The sequence below is a fragment of the Etheostoma cragini genome, chromosome 10 (assembly GCF_013103735.1).
Source record: "Etheostoma cragini isolate CJK2018 chromosome 10, CSU_Ecrag_1.0, whole genome shotgun sequence".
In the NCBI taxonomy this organism is placed as follows: domain Eukaryota; kingdom Metazoa; phylum Chordata; class Actinopteri; order Perciformes; family Percidae; genus Etheostoma; species Etheostoma cragini.
In genome coordinates, this window is record NC_048416.1 from 27,506,601 (window position 1) to 27,522,781 (window position 16,181).

General features: G+C 39.3%; 1 protein-coding gene across 2 annotated transcripts in view; it reads right to left on the bottom strand.

The window, feature by feature from the left end:
• The window catches only part of slc36a1 (solute carrier family 36 member 1), a 37,099-nt gene that overhangs the window by 11,000 nt on the left and 9,918 nt on the right, over window positions 1-16,181 (bottom strand). For both annotated transcript variants that reach the window (XM_034883950.1, XM_034883949.1), the window contains exons 6-11: window positions 15,752-15,841; window positions 15,115-15,199; window positions 12,536-12,763; window positions 11,030-11,128; window positions 9,512-9,678; window positions 6,759-6,928 (exon numbers count right to left, since the gene is read on the bottom strand). In XM_034883950.1, coding sequence (XP_034739841.1) covers window positions 6,759-6,928; window positions 9,512-9,678; window positions 11,030-11,128; window positions 12,536-12,763; window positions 15,115-15,199; window positions 15,752-15,841 — 839 coding nt within the window. The remainder of the gene's footprint in view (window positions 1-6,758; window positions 6,929-9,511; window positions 9,679-11,029; window positions 11,129-12,535; window positions 12,764-15,114; window positions 15,200-15,751; window positions 15,842-16,181) is intronic.

The window sequence follows — 16,181 nt, forward strand, 5'->3', positions numbered from 1 at the left end:
GTAACGTTTGAAGACAGTTTGCAAAACAACTTTTATTTGTGTGCAACACATTTTTTTATGTACAAACAACTTTTATTTCTGTGCAACACATTTTTTTTGTGTACAACCTTTTGGCAGGAATCTAACTCCATAAAAACCAGTCTGAATTAATAAGTATTGTGCTGCAAAGGCTAATTTCAAGTCTGTCTTTTTTTTTTCCTTACTCTTCTGGTGTCATGTTCAAAGTCACAAACACGCCAGAAAACAGTTGTTAACGTCCTGCTACATCCTTCTAATACAATGCACAAGACTGTAAACTCTGCAGTACATTTGCTTGATATCTCCGCAAATAAACTTGAACTGTCCTCCACTCAAGACTGATTGCTCTGTATTCACCGCCACTCGCTTCATCACATACTCCCCAAACAGACAGACAGACAGAAACACACAGAGAAGGCAGAATGGGGGCCAGTGAAAATGTGTGGTTCCTTATTTTTGTATCCGTTACTTATTCAGTCTTTTTCAAACTCCGTGCACAGTAATGATGTGTGCACACGTCATGTTTCTTAAAAAAAAAAAATGTTGTCTGCACCATGCACTCCCAGTGGCACTTTGTACCTTTGGTCCTTTGTGCCACAGTGCTTCAGGATGATGTGCAGAAGAAAAAGGAGAGGAGGCTCACGCGACATCCTTATGTCCTCTCTTGTTCCCATCAACGACTCTACACACACTAGCTGTTCAGCCCAGGCCTGTAGCAAAGTGACTCAGACAAAGGAAGCACTTTCAAAGCAAACACCAAATATCCAGTGCAGCCGCTATAGCTCTGGTACAGGCGGGAAAAAAGGTTTTGTTTCATGGATTGCTTCTCAGCGAGTGTGGGTGTACGGGTGAATGTGTATATAATAGAGTTGTGTTCATAATAATAGCAGTGTGTTTAAAAAAGTGAATGCTCAAAATCATTAGAACTTTTTCTTCCATAATATCAATGCATTGTGAACGCTGCACATGCAGTTCCAAATCAAAACATGTTTGTGTTCTGCCTTCACAGAAAGTGAAGAAACAAGGAATATTAGTCAGTTAAATAATTGCAGTATTTGCATTTTTTCTTCACAAACTCAAATATTTACTGTTTTAACTGAAAAATGGGTTTGCTTTACTTTGAATAACTGCACTAATATTTTTATTTAATATTTTTGATGTCACCCCACGAGCGTTCTATGGGATTGAGTGCCGGGGATTGGGTTGGCCGCTCCTTAACGTTAATCTTGTTCATCTGGAACCAAGACTTTGCTTGCCTACTGGTGTGTTTTGGGTCATTGTCTTGTTAAAAGACCCATTTCAAAAGGCATTTTCCTCTTCAGCATACGGCAACATGCCCCCTTCAAATATTTGGATGTACTGAAACTGATCCATGATCACTGGTATGCGTTAAATGTGCCCAACACCACAGTTTGAGAAACATCCCAATGACATGAGTGTTGCACCACCATGCTTTACTGTCTCCACAGTGTACCGTGGCTTGAATTCAGTACATGAGGGTCGTCGGACAAAATGTCTGCGGCCCCTAGACCCAAAAAGAACAATTTTGCTCTCATCAGTCCACAGAATGTTTCACCATTTCTCCTTTGGCCAGACAATGTGCCCTTTGGTAAATTACAACCTTTTCTTCCAGAAATGGGACTTTGCGGGGGCTTCTAGCTGATAGATTTGCTTCATATAGCCTTCTTCTGATCGTAACAGTACTCACAGGTAACTTCAAGTCTTTTTTGATTTTCCTTGGTTGGGCCTTTGCCATTTTGGCTATTCGTCCATCCATTCGAATGGTAGTTGATCGTTTTTCCCATGTTCAGGCTTTGGATGCCATTTCAAGGCATTTGAAATCATTTGGGCTGAGTAGCCCATGGTTTTTTTGTCCGCTGTTCCTCAGAGCAATGTCTGAAAGGACCCATTTGGCTGAATATTTCAGCGTGCAATGCACTATCACCAGCATAGACACCATTTGCTTCCTTCCTTCCTTAAATATGGCCCATAACTAAAACCTGTTTGTTCACAGAATCAATCACCTCATTAATTGAACACAACACTGCTATTATTTTGAACATACCTTGTTCAATTAAAGCTTCAATTACACTGAATGAACAGCATTCAGGTCATGACTGTTGGTTTTCTATGACTCTACAACACTTACTAGTAAATTATTTGCCATGTAGAAATATCACTTCTACCAAAAAATATGATTTATGAGGTTAGTGATGTTGGACTGCTATTATTTGGAACACAACTGTATTTGTCATAAGGCTCCACTAAAAGGGGATATTATGGAAAGCAAGAATAGTCTAGGATTGGGTTAGATTTACAATTATTGATGGTTTTATGTGGAGGTTTAATTATCCTGACGGCATTAGTTTTTTGTTTTAATATTGGCGTGAATTGCTATCTGCGGAATTGGCCTCTCTTTTGCTGCAAACTCCGATAAGCAGGCTCACATCACTCAAATACGGCAGCAGGAATGGAATGAAGACAAAATCTACTCCCTCAGAGCAGCCAAGAACTAATAGCTGCTCCCAATTCAAAGACTTAGAATCTCAGAGGCATTTTTTCCATGATTTGCCCTACACATATGGAGAAGACGATGCACTGCTTTATTCTCATCTTGTATTCCGATTATAAAAACCAACAGCAATCTCCCACTCCCAGATGTGCATGTAGGAGTAACCCTACACCAGCACCCTGTTCCATGACACCTTCATTCAAGCGTGCATCAGTGGGATCCCGTTGGAACCAAGTCTTTTCTGGTTGCTACACCGACTCAACATTCACAACACACACTCTGCTCAGTGACCCACGGACATGAAGTGGCTCATTTCCTTATTATTGGCTTATCAACATGCATGTGCAGAAACCTGTACGGCGTGGAAACTGCATAATTCTCTACGGGCTCCAATCACAGCTAACCAAGGAAATGAAGATCCCAAGGCTAATAATCCTGATTTCCATAATGAAATAAGTCTGACGTGACTTGAGGTTTTTTATTCCATGTGAAGCGCAGTGAAGAGGGATAAAATATGTACTTTATAACACCAACTATACAGCCACAAAGCAACAAGTAGCATCACTGACGTCTCTGTAGTTCACTTAAATAAACTGCAAAAGATAAACTGTATATCTCGAGATTATTGGTTTCCCTAACATACTGCATCTTTCCTGTTATATAGTATACACACATACACAACAAAAAGACCTTAAACACTCCATGGTGCTGAAAAAAAACAGCATCTGGATCAAACTTCACTTGAGATTACCACATTTATCCGATATATTATAAAATATTTTCTCTTCTTACAGACTGACGTGATTTAAATGTGCGGTCTTAACATCATTTAATGGAGGTTTGTATGTGAAGCACTTGGCTTTGCCAAGTATGCAGACACATACCACCTACACAGAAAGTCAAACCAATTATATATGGTTACATACTGCAATATGCCCATGAGGCTAACTCACCATTGAATTAATTAACTGGTTTTGAAAACCATGTTGAGCATGCTGACTGGATTAAACCATTTAGTAGCTGCTTTCAGTAGAAGCCCATTTGTAAAAGCATCCATTCATTTATTCTGGGCCACTTTTCCAGGACAGGGTAAAAAGTAGCCCAAATGTCTTTTTCCTCACTCTCATCCTCCAGCTCTTTCTGGGGGATCCTGATGTGTTTTCCAAGGCAAGGTGGGATGGATTACTCACCTAGTGGGTTTTGTTTCTACCCTGGGATTCCCCACATCTTGTAAAGTCCCAAATACAATCAGAAAGAAGCTTGTGAACCACCTTAATTGACCCCTTTTCAGTGTGATGGACCTGCAGTTCTCCTTCTTGCAGATGTCTGAGTTTATTATCCATTTCACTAAGGATGAGCCCAGGAAACAGGAAAACTCCCCTTTGCCTCTTATATCCATTATCTCTTTCTTTTAGTCGCTCCTTTGAGCTTATCAAGGGTTTGTGTGGGATGGAACAAAAAAATATAAACTTGCCATTTGAGAGCTTTTCATTTAGGCAGAGCTGTTTTCATCATGGCAGTGCTGTAGATTGTACTCTGCATCAATCATTTTGTAGGGCTAATGTTCCCCCTTACACTCACTCACAAGCCCCACCTTGACTTGAGTTTCACAAATTTGGTATATTTGGAAACTTTGAAATTTCTGCTTGAAATTGAGATACATTTCTGTCTTTAAATAATTATCTTTACAAAAGATGCAACCAGAGGTGGGTACTTTAGAGTTTAAAGGAGGGTAAACGGAGACATCCCCACCTTTTCATTATGAAAAAAACTGATGTTACCTGGTGTTTAAAGAGTAACTTCTAGTATAAGAAAATGGGTTTCAGCCAGTTTCAAACAGTTTACGCAGTTGTATGATTGGTTAAACTTTGCAGAGACTTCGTGAGTTCTGGAATTTAAAAAAAAAGAAAAAAAGAGCCCGTGCACAGAATCAAGCCTCGGTTCAATGCAGTCGTCTACTCACAGAATTTCACATGGATTGGAAATCTCAACCCATGCAGTTTTTATGTAAACATGATCAGAGATTTTCCCTGCGTAGAGGCATTTCTGGCACCCCCAAAGAGGTTTTAGCCAGCGACAAAAGAAAATCCCAAGCACTAAAATGTCTTTAACGTCCAGCAGTCAACTCCCTTCCCCTCTCTCTGATATGGCATCAGTAGTAACAATGTTTTGGTGCTTTTCCTTCACAGATGGAATTTTGTGTTTTCCTTCACATATAGTATGTCAAAACGTATAATGTATAAAAATGTATCAGAATGCAAGAAATTATGCATTTGACTCGCAGAAGTTCCAACAGGGAATGACCCCCAGACCCACTGCTTAATATGTCACCCCCAAAAGGTCTATTCTGAGCCAGGAAAACCCTGCCTAATGATTACTAAAAGGGTGAAAGTCTTCCCCCTAATGACCTCAACTTCCCTCAGTACCTACACCCTGAATCACAGCGATCTGACCGGAGAGGCAGGAGACGATAACAGAGTTAAAGGAACGGCAGTCATGGCTGAATGGGACTCAATAGCAATTGGAGTACTATTGTTGCTGTAAAAGAACCTGGCAGAGCTATGATATAGAACTGTTTTCTGCTTAAAACTGGGGGAGGAAGGAGAACGGATGGGGGAATGTGAGTGTGCCTGTGTGTTAACAGGACACATGTTTGTTAAGTCACTGGGTTTCCTTACCATTCACGTGAGACCTAGTACACAAATACGCTCCTCGTGCTACACAGGCTCAACTGTTAAATGACTACTTCACCTTTAAAATGACTATATGTATAAGAATAACTCAATCTTTGAAGAACACTTTGTTTTTCTCTCATGCCACCATGGTGACCGAAGAACGTATGTTGCGAGCAACTAAAGTGTACAATTTTAGCAAGAAAAACATGTTGGAAAGTACCAAGCATGTGACTGGATAAAGAAGACCTAAAATATACTGTGTGAGTTGTGTGCGAGTTTGTAAACACATGTTTTGATATAATTTTCGTGATGTTAAGCACAGCCGCTATTTACTTCAATTCGTCAAGGATTTACTCAGACTTCTCCATCTGCTTATCATTTTGTGACTCAAGAAAACTACTACATTCATTTGTTGGCTGGGACATGTTTTAAAGTGCCAGCTGGCATGCAGATTGTTACTGCTCAATTTATTTAATAATTAACCCAATGAAAAATACAATAAAAGAAACTAGGCACACTGCAGAAGTAAGTTAAAAAGCTTTACAGCAGCCAAGAAGGATGCACAAAACAGACAACAATCTCTTGTTTCTGCTCAGGACTGAATAAAGGCAGTATGGGACTGTATCTGAATATAAAAGGGTAAAAAAGATGGAAATCAGTATGCTGGTTGACCCGGGGGACCAGGCAACGCTGCCTATCACGCAAGGCTGATCGCGGCGCATCCTGCATTCATGAACAGTACCTAAACCGAGGGCAACTTTCACTTTGAGGAATGTGAAGTAGGAAGTTACATCAATTTATTGTGGGATAGTTTATCAGTTTGTTTTGGGATGATGTTGTCCAAAATGAATTCATCCTGGACAACTCCTCCCACCCACTCCACAATGTGCCGGTTAGACAGAGGAGTGCCTTCAGCAACAGACTCAGACACCCACGATGCACCACAGAGCGCCACAGGAGATGGTTCCTGCCTGTGGCCATATATAATGCCTCCCTCTGGGTGACACACGGTTAAGGTCAAAACTGGTCTCACAGACTTCACTTGGCAGATTGGGATTGGCCACCACTAGTCTAGCAGTTACAACAGCTTTACCACTTTCATGTTGGAATTTAGACATATCTTCTGGATTTGTGCTACTAATGCAATGCAATGCAAAAATCAACGTTAAAGTAGTTTATGTTGTTTTCGGTTGTATCTGACCATTATAACCACCTGACTGAATCATAAAATAATGTTCTGTTGCGTTCATTGTTTGTGTTTGTTCGTGTCTCACAAAGAGTTAAACCTGAGCCAGACCGACAACAAAGAAAGAAATCATATATCCATACAGGGATAGTAGTATAGAGTTGTTATAAAACATATTACATGACACACTGGTATTGGATCAGTACTCGGTATCTGCCAATATGCAAGAGCAGGTATCAGAATTGGAATGGTATTGGACCATCTCTAGTTTACACTATAGCCTTCCATCCACAGTAGGGTGAATAACTGGGATTCACTCTACTGTGGATGGAACTCGGCATCATTTCATTGACCAGCGGTTACTTACACGTGAAGATGACCAGGACGGTGCGGAGCAGTAGGTCGACGGTTTTCTCCCACCTCTCTGACACGCGAGTCAGTACTGGTGGTATGAGAATCTCTGCTGGCACATAGAACTGCAGGGCGAAGGTGATGAAAATACCAAAAGAGTACAGCAGCTTCACCGCCTGGTACATCCTGGAAACAGGGAACAAGAGTCATTTGACAGAGAAAGAAAGAGTCACAGAAATGTGATCTAAATAGACTAAATGAAAAGTGTTGAGTGGCACAGGTACAGCCATAAAACACATTTTGGTAGTGCACTAATGTGCAGCTAATCAAAAACCTTTCATGAAAAAAACTAAACAAGCCTTAACACAGGGCCTCAAATTTCATGAATAAGAAAACATCAACAAAACATATTACAAGATGAAGAGGAGTTAATTAGTAGTTCTTGCAAAATACACAGCAGCCTAACAATCTTCTTCTGCACACTTAAAAAAAAAAAAAAAAAAGATGTTGGTAATTAAAGCCTTGGAGATTTCAACCTCATTGAAAAGCAAATTTCACTAATTAGCAGCATCGATCCAATAACAGGAGGCATTTCAAAAGACGTCTGTCACAAATTTCAATGGAGATAGTAGCAAGTTAATGAGAAAACAAATCCAATTGAAGTATTTGGTTTTACTAATGTTATCCCCAAAAAAATGAGCTCACAGAAGGAATAAAGAGAGTACACATCATTCCTCAGTGCTTTCAACTCAGAGAGAGGAAGATGAATGGTACAGATAAAGGCCCTCTTTGAAACAGACCTTAGTTTTCTCTGTAAACAATTCTTGTTCTCACCTATTTGATTTATAATGTCTGGAAAAGAATGATGTGTGGAGATCTTCAGGGAGCACGCTACCAACTGACAGAGGATAATAATCTCTGTGTTTGTACAGCAATTATACTATGATATAGTGTTAAACTTGATAACACCTTGTCTCAGTTCATGGAATGTATTATATTTAATGTTTGGAAAACCTGGGACTGGGCAGCTCTTTCCTGAAAGTGTTGGTTCTTTTTTACATTTATGAAAGCAGCAAAGGCAACATGCTGGACTGAGGAGTTTGCATGGGTAGTGACAGCCACCCTAGTTAGACACACAAAGAAAAATGTCATCCATTAACCAGCTGGACAAGAGCTCATGGACAAAACCGAGCTGCAATGCCCTAGTTAATTCTCCATTTGTGCAATATGTTTGGTATTTCTATCAGTCAGAGGTTGTTGGTGGCTCAGTTGAGAACAGGAATCCTTTCCGTTGCCCTTTAAGTAGGTAGATAAAAAGCAACATCCAAGAAGGTAAAAGGTTGTGCGAACTAAGAGATGTTGAGAACTAATCACATTTTCTTCCGTATTGGACACCGACCTTACATGAAATGTCTGATGAATTGAAGTGTTTTTTGTTTTCTAAAGCTTAGCAAAAAAAGACTAAAATAAATATTCTTTCTATGCACTCAAATACCTGACCCCACGTTTGCTGAGCGATCATTCAATTAAACACAACTTAATAGGGAACGATGCAACTACATTTTAATTGTGAGTCTCTATGCCAAAATTCAAGATTAGGACCCTGCACTTCAGTCGGTGTTTCTGGTTTTACACACTGGTCGAGCATACGCTAATTACATTACTTGTCCACCACCCCAACCATTGTTTTGTTTTTATAGAAATAAAACCCCATTTAGTGTATTTCCACACATTAGTGCCCATGTTGATTAGATCAAAAAACTTGTGTTATTAATACTTCAGTCATTCAGCTGGAGATAAAAATGAGTTTTGTAGGATTGAACTACATTCAGCAGACTAAATCTATTTACCATAATTTCTTATCTTTTATTTACTAAAGATCTATCATTTTGGATTAATTCAGCAACTATAGCACAGAGTTTGTTTGGAACTGTAACAATAAAGAGTTCTGAATATGACAGGATTATTATATTGCATCGACAGCTGAGGACTATCGGTCTGTAATCACGTTGAACTAGCTGGTAAGATTATAATCTTTTGTGGGTGAAATTACAAACTTTGCTACGCTGCCAAAATATCAACAAGTTAAAGGCCGAGCAAGAACAATCTTTGCTGAGTTTTGTTGGCGGCCATGATGTTGTGGCCCTCAACCCCACAAGGTTCGGGAAAAGTTTTATTTTCCAGCTAGTGGTGAAAGAGTTGGCTAAGGTGAACGCTAACGATGCTAAGCCCATGTCACGACCAAACCTTAGCCATGGGTTATGGCAGATCCAGAGTGGCTCTGGCAGATCCAATAGTTGTAAACTTAAACATTTTACCCGCCTTCAAGGAAGTTGACACTTGTCAATGGAGAATAGCAAGATTCTCTGAACATATGAAATGCACGAGAGTCTGGTAGGACCAGGCTACAACCAGGGAGACATGCTTTTATAAATGACATCAAAACATATTAAATACACTGAGTGTGGAGAGCCAAAAATGTTAAAGTGTATGCAGACCCCAACGTAGTGGCTTGAGAATCACAAGGTTGGCGCTTCAACCTGAGGCTTCTCCGCCCACATGCAAAGTGTCCCTGAGCAAGACAATAAACCCCAAGATGCTATTATCTGTCCGCTGCACCTATTTCTTAGCATGGGTTAAAATGCAGGGATAGAATTCCACTGCATTGTTCTGTGTACATGTGACGAGAAAGAATAAAGTCTGTTGTACCTTTTTTAGATGTAAGATTGCCTTCTATCTGTAACCCAGGGAGTGTTGATGCTATCTTACCAGCAGTTTGGCAGGTTGAGAGTGATGCTCCCTCCTATGTGCTCTCCAAAGCACATATATCCTATGGTACCAAGGCTGATGTAGAGGAAGGTGACGATGCCCATCCCCAAATACAGAACTGGGATGAAACTCTGAGGCCTGTGCATCTTGTTCTCCAGGGGAAGAACCTGCAGACCCAAGACACAACCAGACCCTCAGTAGGACAACAGACCAAAATAAATGTATGATTCATGGGTCATCCTCTACTTTAACATTCAAACAACATTAGAGTTAGCAGTCCAATCACACGGAGCATTTAAATTATTAAATGTCATTTTCTCTGATGCTGTGATGTCTTGTTGTTTGTTTATGGAAGTTATAATGAAAGCTAAAATTGAGTTGACATTTTGGCAAACCGGCACGCAATATATTGAAAACAGTTATGTTCTCTCAGCATACTGTTAATTAAATACCAATGAAGAATTCTCTTCTGCGAACTATCTGAGCAGTGCACGTCAAAGCAATAAACAAAAAAGATAAAAATAAATAAATATATCAGTTCTGTTGATACAGTACTCTCATTATTGTTCAACAGTATTACTCAGCAGTTCAGACACACATAGGTTAACATAAGCTTCTTTTCCATTTCCCAAATACCTGGACAAAACAAGCTGATAAATGTCAAACAACTGCTGGCTATAAACCAGCTCGCTGCCAATTGAAACAGAAGCAATGCCATGCGTCCACCCATCCAACGTCATCTGCTTATCCGTGGTCGGGTCACAGGGGGCAGCAGCTCCAACACAGGACTCTAAACTTCCCTTTACGAGGCCACAATAGCCACCTCTGACTTGGAAATCTTGAGGCATTTCCAGGGCAGGGTGGAGATATAATCACTCCACCTAGTCCTGGGTCTTGCCTGAGGCCTCCTCCCAGAAAAAGCAACACGTATGCTTCAAAATGTAATTTGTGTGATGCTTGAGTATGGTGGTGCATGCTAATGGCTTTGGGCCGCATATGATTATGCTAAATGTGTTTATTTGTATCCAACTGTCAGGGGTCATGCAAAAATCTTTCATGCAACAAAATGTCAACACAGCTTAATAATACCTAAACAGTATGACAGATGACAAGGCTGCTGCGGATGTTCATTAAGCATTAGATGTTCCGCTTCAGCTTAAAGAAACCGTGAGGCATCATGTTAAATCCTGCTTAAGCTACACAGCAAGATGACCCCATCCTTACAACAAATACGCCAACTCTGCACACCTCGTCTGCATAAATAGCATGGAGATAACGAAATTGTATAATATCAGGTGTGAATGTAAAAAAAAAAAAAAGATGCCATTATTCAGATAATGTTTCCAGAGACACATTTCATGTTAACTGTGCAGTTTTATCAAGAAAAGAAAACAGCAAAGAAATGGCAAAAACTGCATAGCAACCCTTTAATTACGGATTTAAATAGGCTTTAACTGTTCAGATGTTAATGTGTTTGTCCCTTGCTTTATCTTTAGTAATCATCAGTCTGTCACGTACCACTCCGATCCCTTCGAAGGCAAAGATGGCCGTACCAAAGAAGAGTGGGTAGTCTTTAGCCCTGCCCACTTTTGGCAGGTCGATAGGGTTTCTGATGTTCTGCAGGACAAAAAGAGAAAGAAGAAAAATAAGTATATGCATGAATATGTATGTGATAAGTAGCTGTGACATAAGGATATCATAAAGGGAACTGTCCTACTTCAAAATACATCCAGGTGGGAAATTAAGAGGAAACGTAATGTAACGTTTTGCAAACTGCAGCTGCTGACACTGGCTTTGCTATAATATTTTACTCAAAAAATGAAGGCTACCAGGATGAACCTTAAAACCACAATGTGGGGTCGTTCCAAATTAAATTGGAGCAAGGCTTTAGGAACCCCATTAAGATTTGTACACAGTACATTCTGTGGTTCAAAGGCCGAGCTTAAGTCACCAAATTAAACTGAGCAACAAAAAGAGTTTCCAGACAGTATTTTTGTGCTGCTTGTAGCCTTTATGCTCTAGATTTCCCCAAATTTCTTGCTCTGGTGATTCATCTGCCACATTAACACCTCACGGCCCAGATATATCTCTTTGTGCTGAATCTTTGTGAGATTTCTGATGCAAGAAATTGTTCTGTTTTTTTAAAGGCAGGTATGCTTCGAGTTGTCCTGTTTTTTGAGGACAGTGGTGAGTTGTTCATAACAACCTCCGAAGCCAATCAAGTAGAAACAGACAGACAGACAGACTATAAGACACAAAGTGGGGGGATGGTTGCAAACCTAGATGAAGAAAATATTACATTAGATTATTGCTTAATATGCTGTAAATAAAACACTTATGCTATTACCAGATTTAAGTCCTATAAGACAATTATATCTACCTAATATACCACAGAATTTACTAAACTGTGTTGTACAGTATGTAGTGATTACTTGGGTGTCAAACCCAAAGTACACTTATTGTTTGTAGAAACAGACCTGGACAAATGTTCTGCACTTTGATCAGTCCGTTGGGAGGCCAGTCTTGGTTTCCTCTATGTTCAAAGTTACAGATCTGTACAGTGTTTTCCCTAAGTTTGTAGAAGACTTAGGTGCACGTATTTGGTGGGAGGGTTAGGCGTCCTCCCTTATGTCTTTTCAATACCAAAATAGGCAATTTCACATGGTTTTGGGCCATTATTATGACCAAATACAGTATGTGTCTAAAATGCTAGAATAAAATCTAGAGCAGATAATGAATAAATAAATAAATAAATAAATAAATAAATAAATAAATTACATTAAAAAAGTTTAGAGACAAAAATTGCTAAATAAATCCACTGGGGACCAAGTACAATCATTAGATCTGAGAAAAGCCATTCAATTAATGTTGATGCTCACATTGATTTTACATTCATTCGGCTTAGGAGGTGCACCTAAGTGTTATAATCGTAGAGAAACCTCTGCAAGTGTTTTCTTTAATGAAGTCAGAAAAACTTCTCTTAAATCGCTCAGAAGGAGAGATAAGATGACGCTGGTGTTTTACCGTGAGCGAGTAGAAGTAGATGAGGATCAAGCTGGCACTCATGACCAGGTTTGCCACCAGAGAGAGGGGAGCCAGGTACCGGAGGTTGGGGGTGAACACCAGCAGGATGAGGAAAGGCAGGAAGCAGAGCATGTAGAGGCGGGAGTCGAAGCTCGGCACCAGGATCTGGGTCTGGTTGGTGTGGTTCATTTGGCAGTTGAAGGTGGTGGCGTTGGCTGCTTCGACCACCTAGTGAAGGCACAGGTGGAGGGGAGCACAGAGAAATAAGTACGTTTCGAGGATCGACCGATGCTGGTTTCTCGGGGCCAATACCAATTATTAGTAGTCAATAAAACACATTAGTAATATTATAGTTAAAATTAAAATCTTTAGGTCAAAATTTAGATTTTGGAACGTTACACACAGCAACACAGAACTTTGTTTAAACGCTTTAAGCAATTACAAAATAATTAAAAAGTTTCAAGATAATACCAAGTAACACATAGTCAGATAGTAAGTAAGTAAGTAAGTATATATATATATATATACATATATATACACACACACACACACACACACACACACACACTTAAAAGGGCAACGTGTTAACTCCAAAAATTAAGTTAGTCGAGGTGCTCGTGTTCAGAGCTTTCCACATGACTAATCTCTAATATTTCCTATCTATCCTATGAAGTTCCTGGGATTAATTTTACTCTTTAAATAAACGGTATTGGTATTATGAGCAGCAACTGTACTAATAAGCACATTAGAAAATGCTTTCTAGATTTAAAGAAAATGGGATATTTTTCTGGAATTGTTATTTTAATATTAACTGGCATATGTTTGTTCCCTTTAGATATTGTATCGCGAACAAAGTGACGAAAATATTGCATACTACATATCCGACAAACAAGTTTAACTCAAAAGTCATGCCAGTTGACAATTATTGTATTTTTTGCAAGACAAAACCAGAATTGTTAAATAATCTTTTTTTAGTGGTTGTTCGTTTTGTATTACATTCTGGAAAAGTTTTGAAATTTAGATGTTATCTAAAAGAACACATGTAATCACACATATTTTGAACGTAAAGACAGAAATGTAAGTAATATTGTTAATCTTTTTATTTTATTTTATTTTATTAGGTAAGTTTCATATTGATAAATCAAAATTTGTCAATGTCATAAACAAGTTTGGAAGTCTATCACAATTTTATTTATTTATTTATATTTTTCTCTCTTCGTGGGTTTGTTTATATTGTACTTATCACCTTTTTTACTTGGTTTTATATTATATCAGTTGCATTTATTTTTCTATATGCTTATGTTATGGGCTGCAATGACTAAATGTTTGTAAATTGACTTAAAAAAATAAATGAAAAATAGTAGACCTCCATAGTAGATAGACACCTCCATCTAGTGGTAATAAAGTGTATTATACAAATAAAGTGTGTCCAGGACCACACTTGCAGACACTAGTCTTCAACCACAGGTCAGATGTTTCAAGCATTTAGTCAGCGTGACCTTCAGTGAGGTAAACAGTAAAGTTCCCAGATCTCCCTCCAACCACAACATGGACTCAACTGGAGGCAATGAGGTCAGCGGTTAAACTTCACGACAATCAGACTATACAACAGCTATAAAGAGAAATACTTGGGTAGAAGAAGCAGAAACGTATCCAGAGGCCCATTCGTTTAGCTACCAGCGGAGCTAAATTAAACTGTTGTCATCTGTTTAGCTCGTCTCTGGCCCGCCCATATTAGATACACTGACGTGATTGGTGCAGCTTGCCTCTGGCCCGCCTATATCAGATACACTGACGTGATTGGAGCAGCCCGCCTATATCCGATACACCGATGTGATTGGTGCAGCTCGGCTACAAGGGCATAGTTAATGAGCAGCATTACTTGATAGAGTAACTCGCTGAGCAAATGTGCTCTCACAAGAACTCTGGATTTCCAGGGTACCATATTCCACCCATGCAGTACAAATGTATGTGTAGCATTACCAGTAACTTGCTGTTACATGTTTAACAATTGATTTGAGATTAGTTTTTGGGGTTATTTCAATGTATTCTACAAACTGTGGTGCATGTTAATTCTCTCTCCCTGCTGTACTGCTAGTGACCTATTTATTGGTATGTGTAAACACTGAAACCTTCTTACTCTCTCTGTGAGTACATGAACATACATTCATGTGGCCATCCACACTGAGGCAATTCCATAAATCCAAAATAAGAGTAAACGGCTTCACAACTTTAGATTTGTGCTCATTAATTGGGCCATGTTCGGTGCAGGGTGCAAAATTCACTTTTTTGTCCACCAGCCAAATACGCAGTGAACGTTGGCTGGTGAGTGAAGCAAACATTCGAGCCACTTGCATATGTTACCAGCATGTGGTTGGTGGATAGTGCTGCAGTAATTCTGTACCCTGGGAGCATCCCTACCATTAGTCACACATAAACCAGAGAAATCATCGTATTTTAGTTTTTAAATGAAGGTTTCATTTAAATTTTAGGAAAACCATGTCAGTTAATGCCTTAAAAGTGACAATAACTGTGTGTGATAGTGTGTGTGATAGTGTGTGTGTGTGTGTGTTCAGGACCTGCTTGATATTGTCACTAAGGAAGACAAAGTAGACGCAGCAGAAGCCCAGCTGGGTGATAATTAGAAACACGTTCACGATCTGTCTGAGTGAGACAGACACAGGGAGGGAGAGAGAGAGAGAGAGAGAGGAGGTTAGACAAAAGGTAAGTATGCTTTCAGAGTAAATATTGAGCCTGAATAACTATGTACTCATACAATAGACAGGAAATGCTTTGTCTTTACATCAATATCCCTCATTGTGCCATTTTGGCACTAAACACGTTCTCAATTGTACTGACAATACCAAATTATAGCAAGATAAGATATTTAATGACCTATAAAAGAGCACATTACCGACTTTACTTCATACAATTGAGAGTATAATGTTTTCAACATAATTATATTTTATAGTAGGAGAGCATCTGAAACACTACATTTACCCTTATGAGACACCAAAGCTCTACACTGAACGGATACATTAGGCCTTCAAAATAAGATAAGTTGTTAAAATGTGTTATCACTGAATACATTTTCATAACATTGTTTCAAAAAAGCACAAAGGGACCCTGTGATACAACTGTATGCTAGTGACATAATAAAACGAATCCATTTCCAACAGTAATCTCTTAACTCAGTAGGTGAAACATTTGTCTTACTTTCCCCACTGGGAGTGTCTCCTCAGCCAGGACACGTTTTCCATCCCGTACTGCATCACCTCTCCGTAGGTCAGAGATGGCCTGTTCATCCTGGACGGGGAAATAAATGTGCACCTTTTTAACTGACATTGCATTCATGTGTTAGGATAAAATTCTCCCTTTGGAGTGAAAAACGCTCCAACTGCGACAACCTCTGAAGTAGATGTGGGAATCCCCAGAGGTCCCGCAATACAATATCATTGCAATGTTTTAACAGAATACAACTTTGTCCATTATTTTTTTTTAAATCTGTTGGTGAATCATACATTTTATTATTTCCGTAAGTATTCTAGTACCAAAGGTTAAGGCTTTAGTGTGACACACACACACACACACACACACACACACACACACACACACACACACACACACACACACACACACACACACA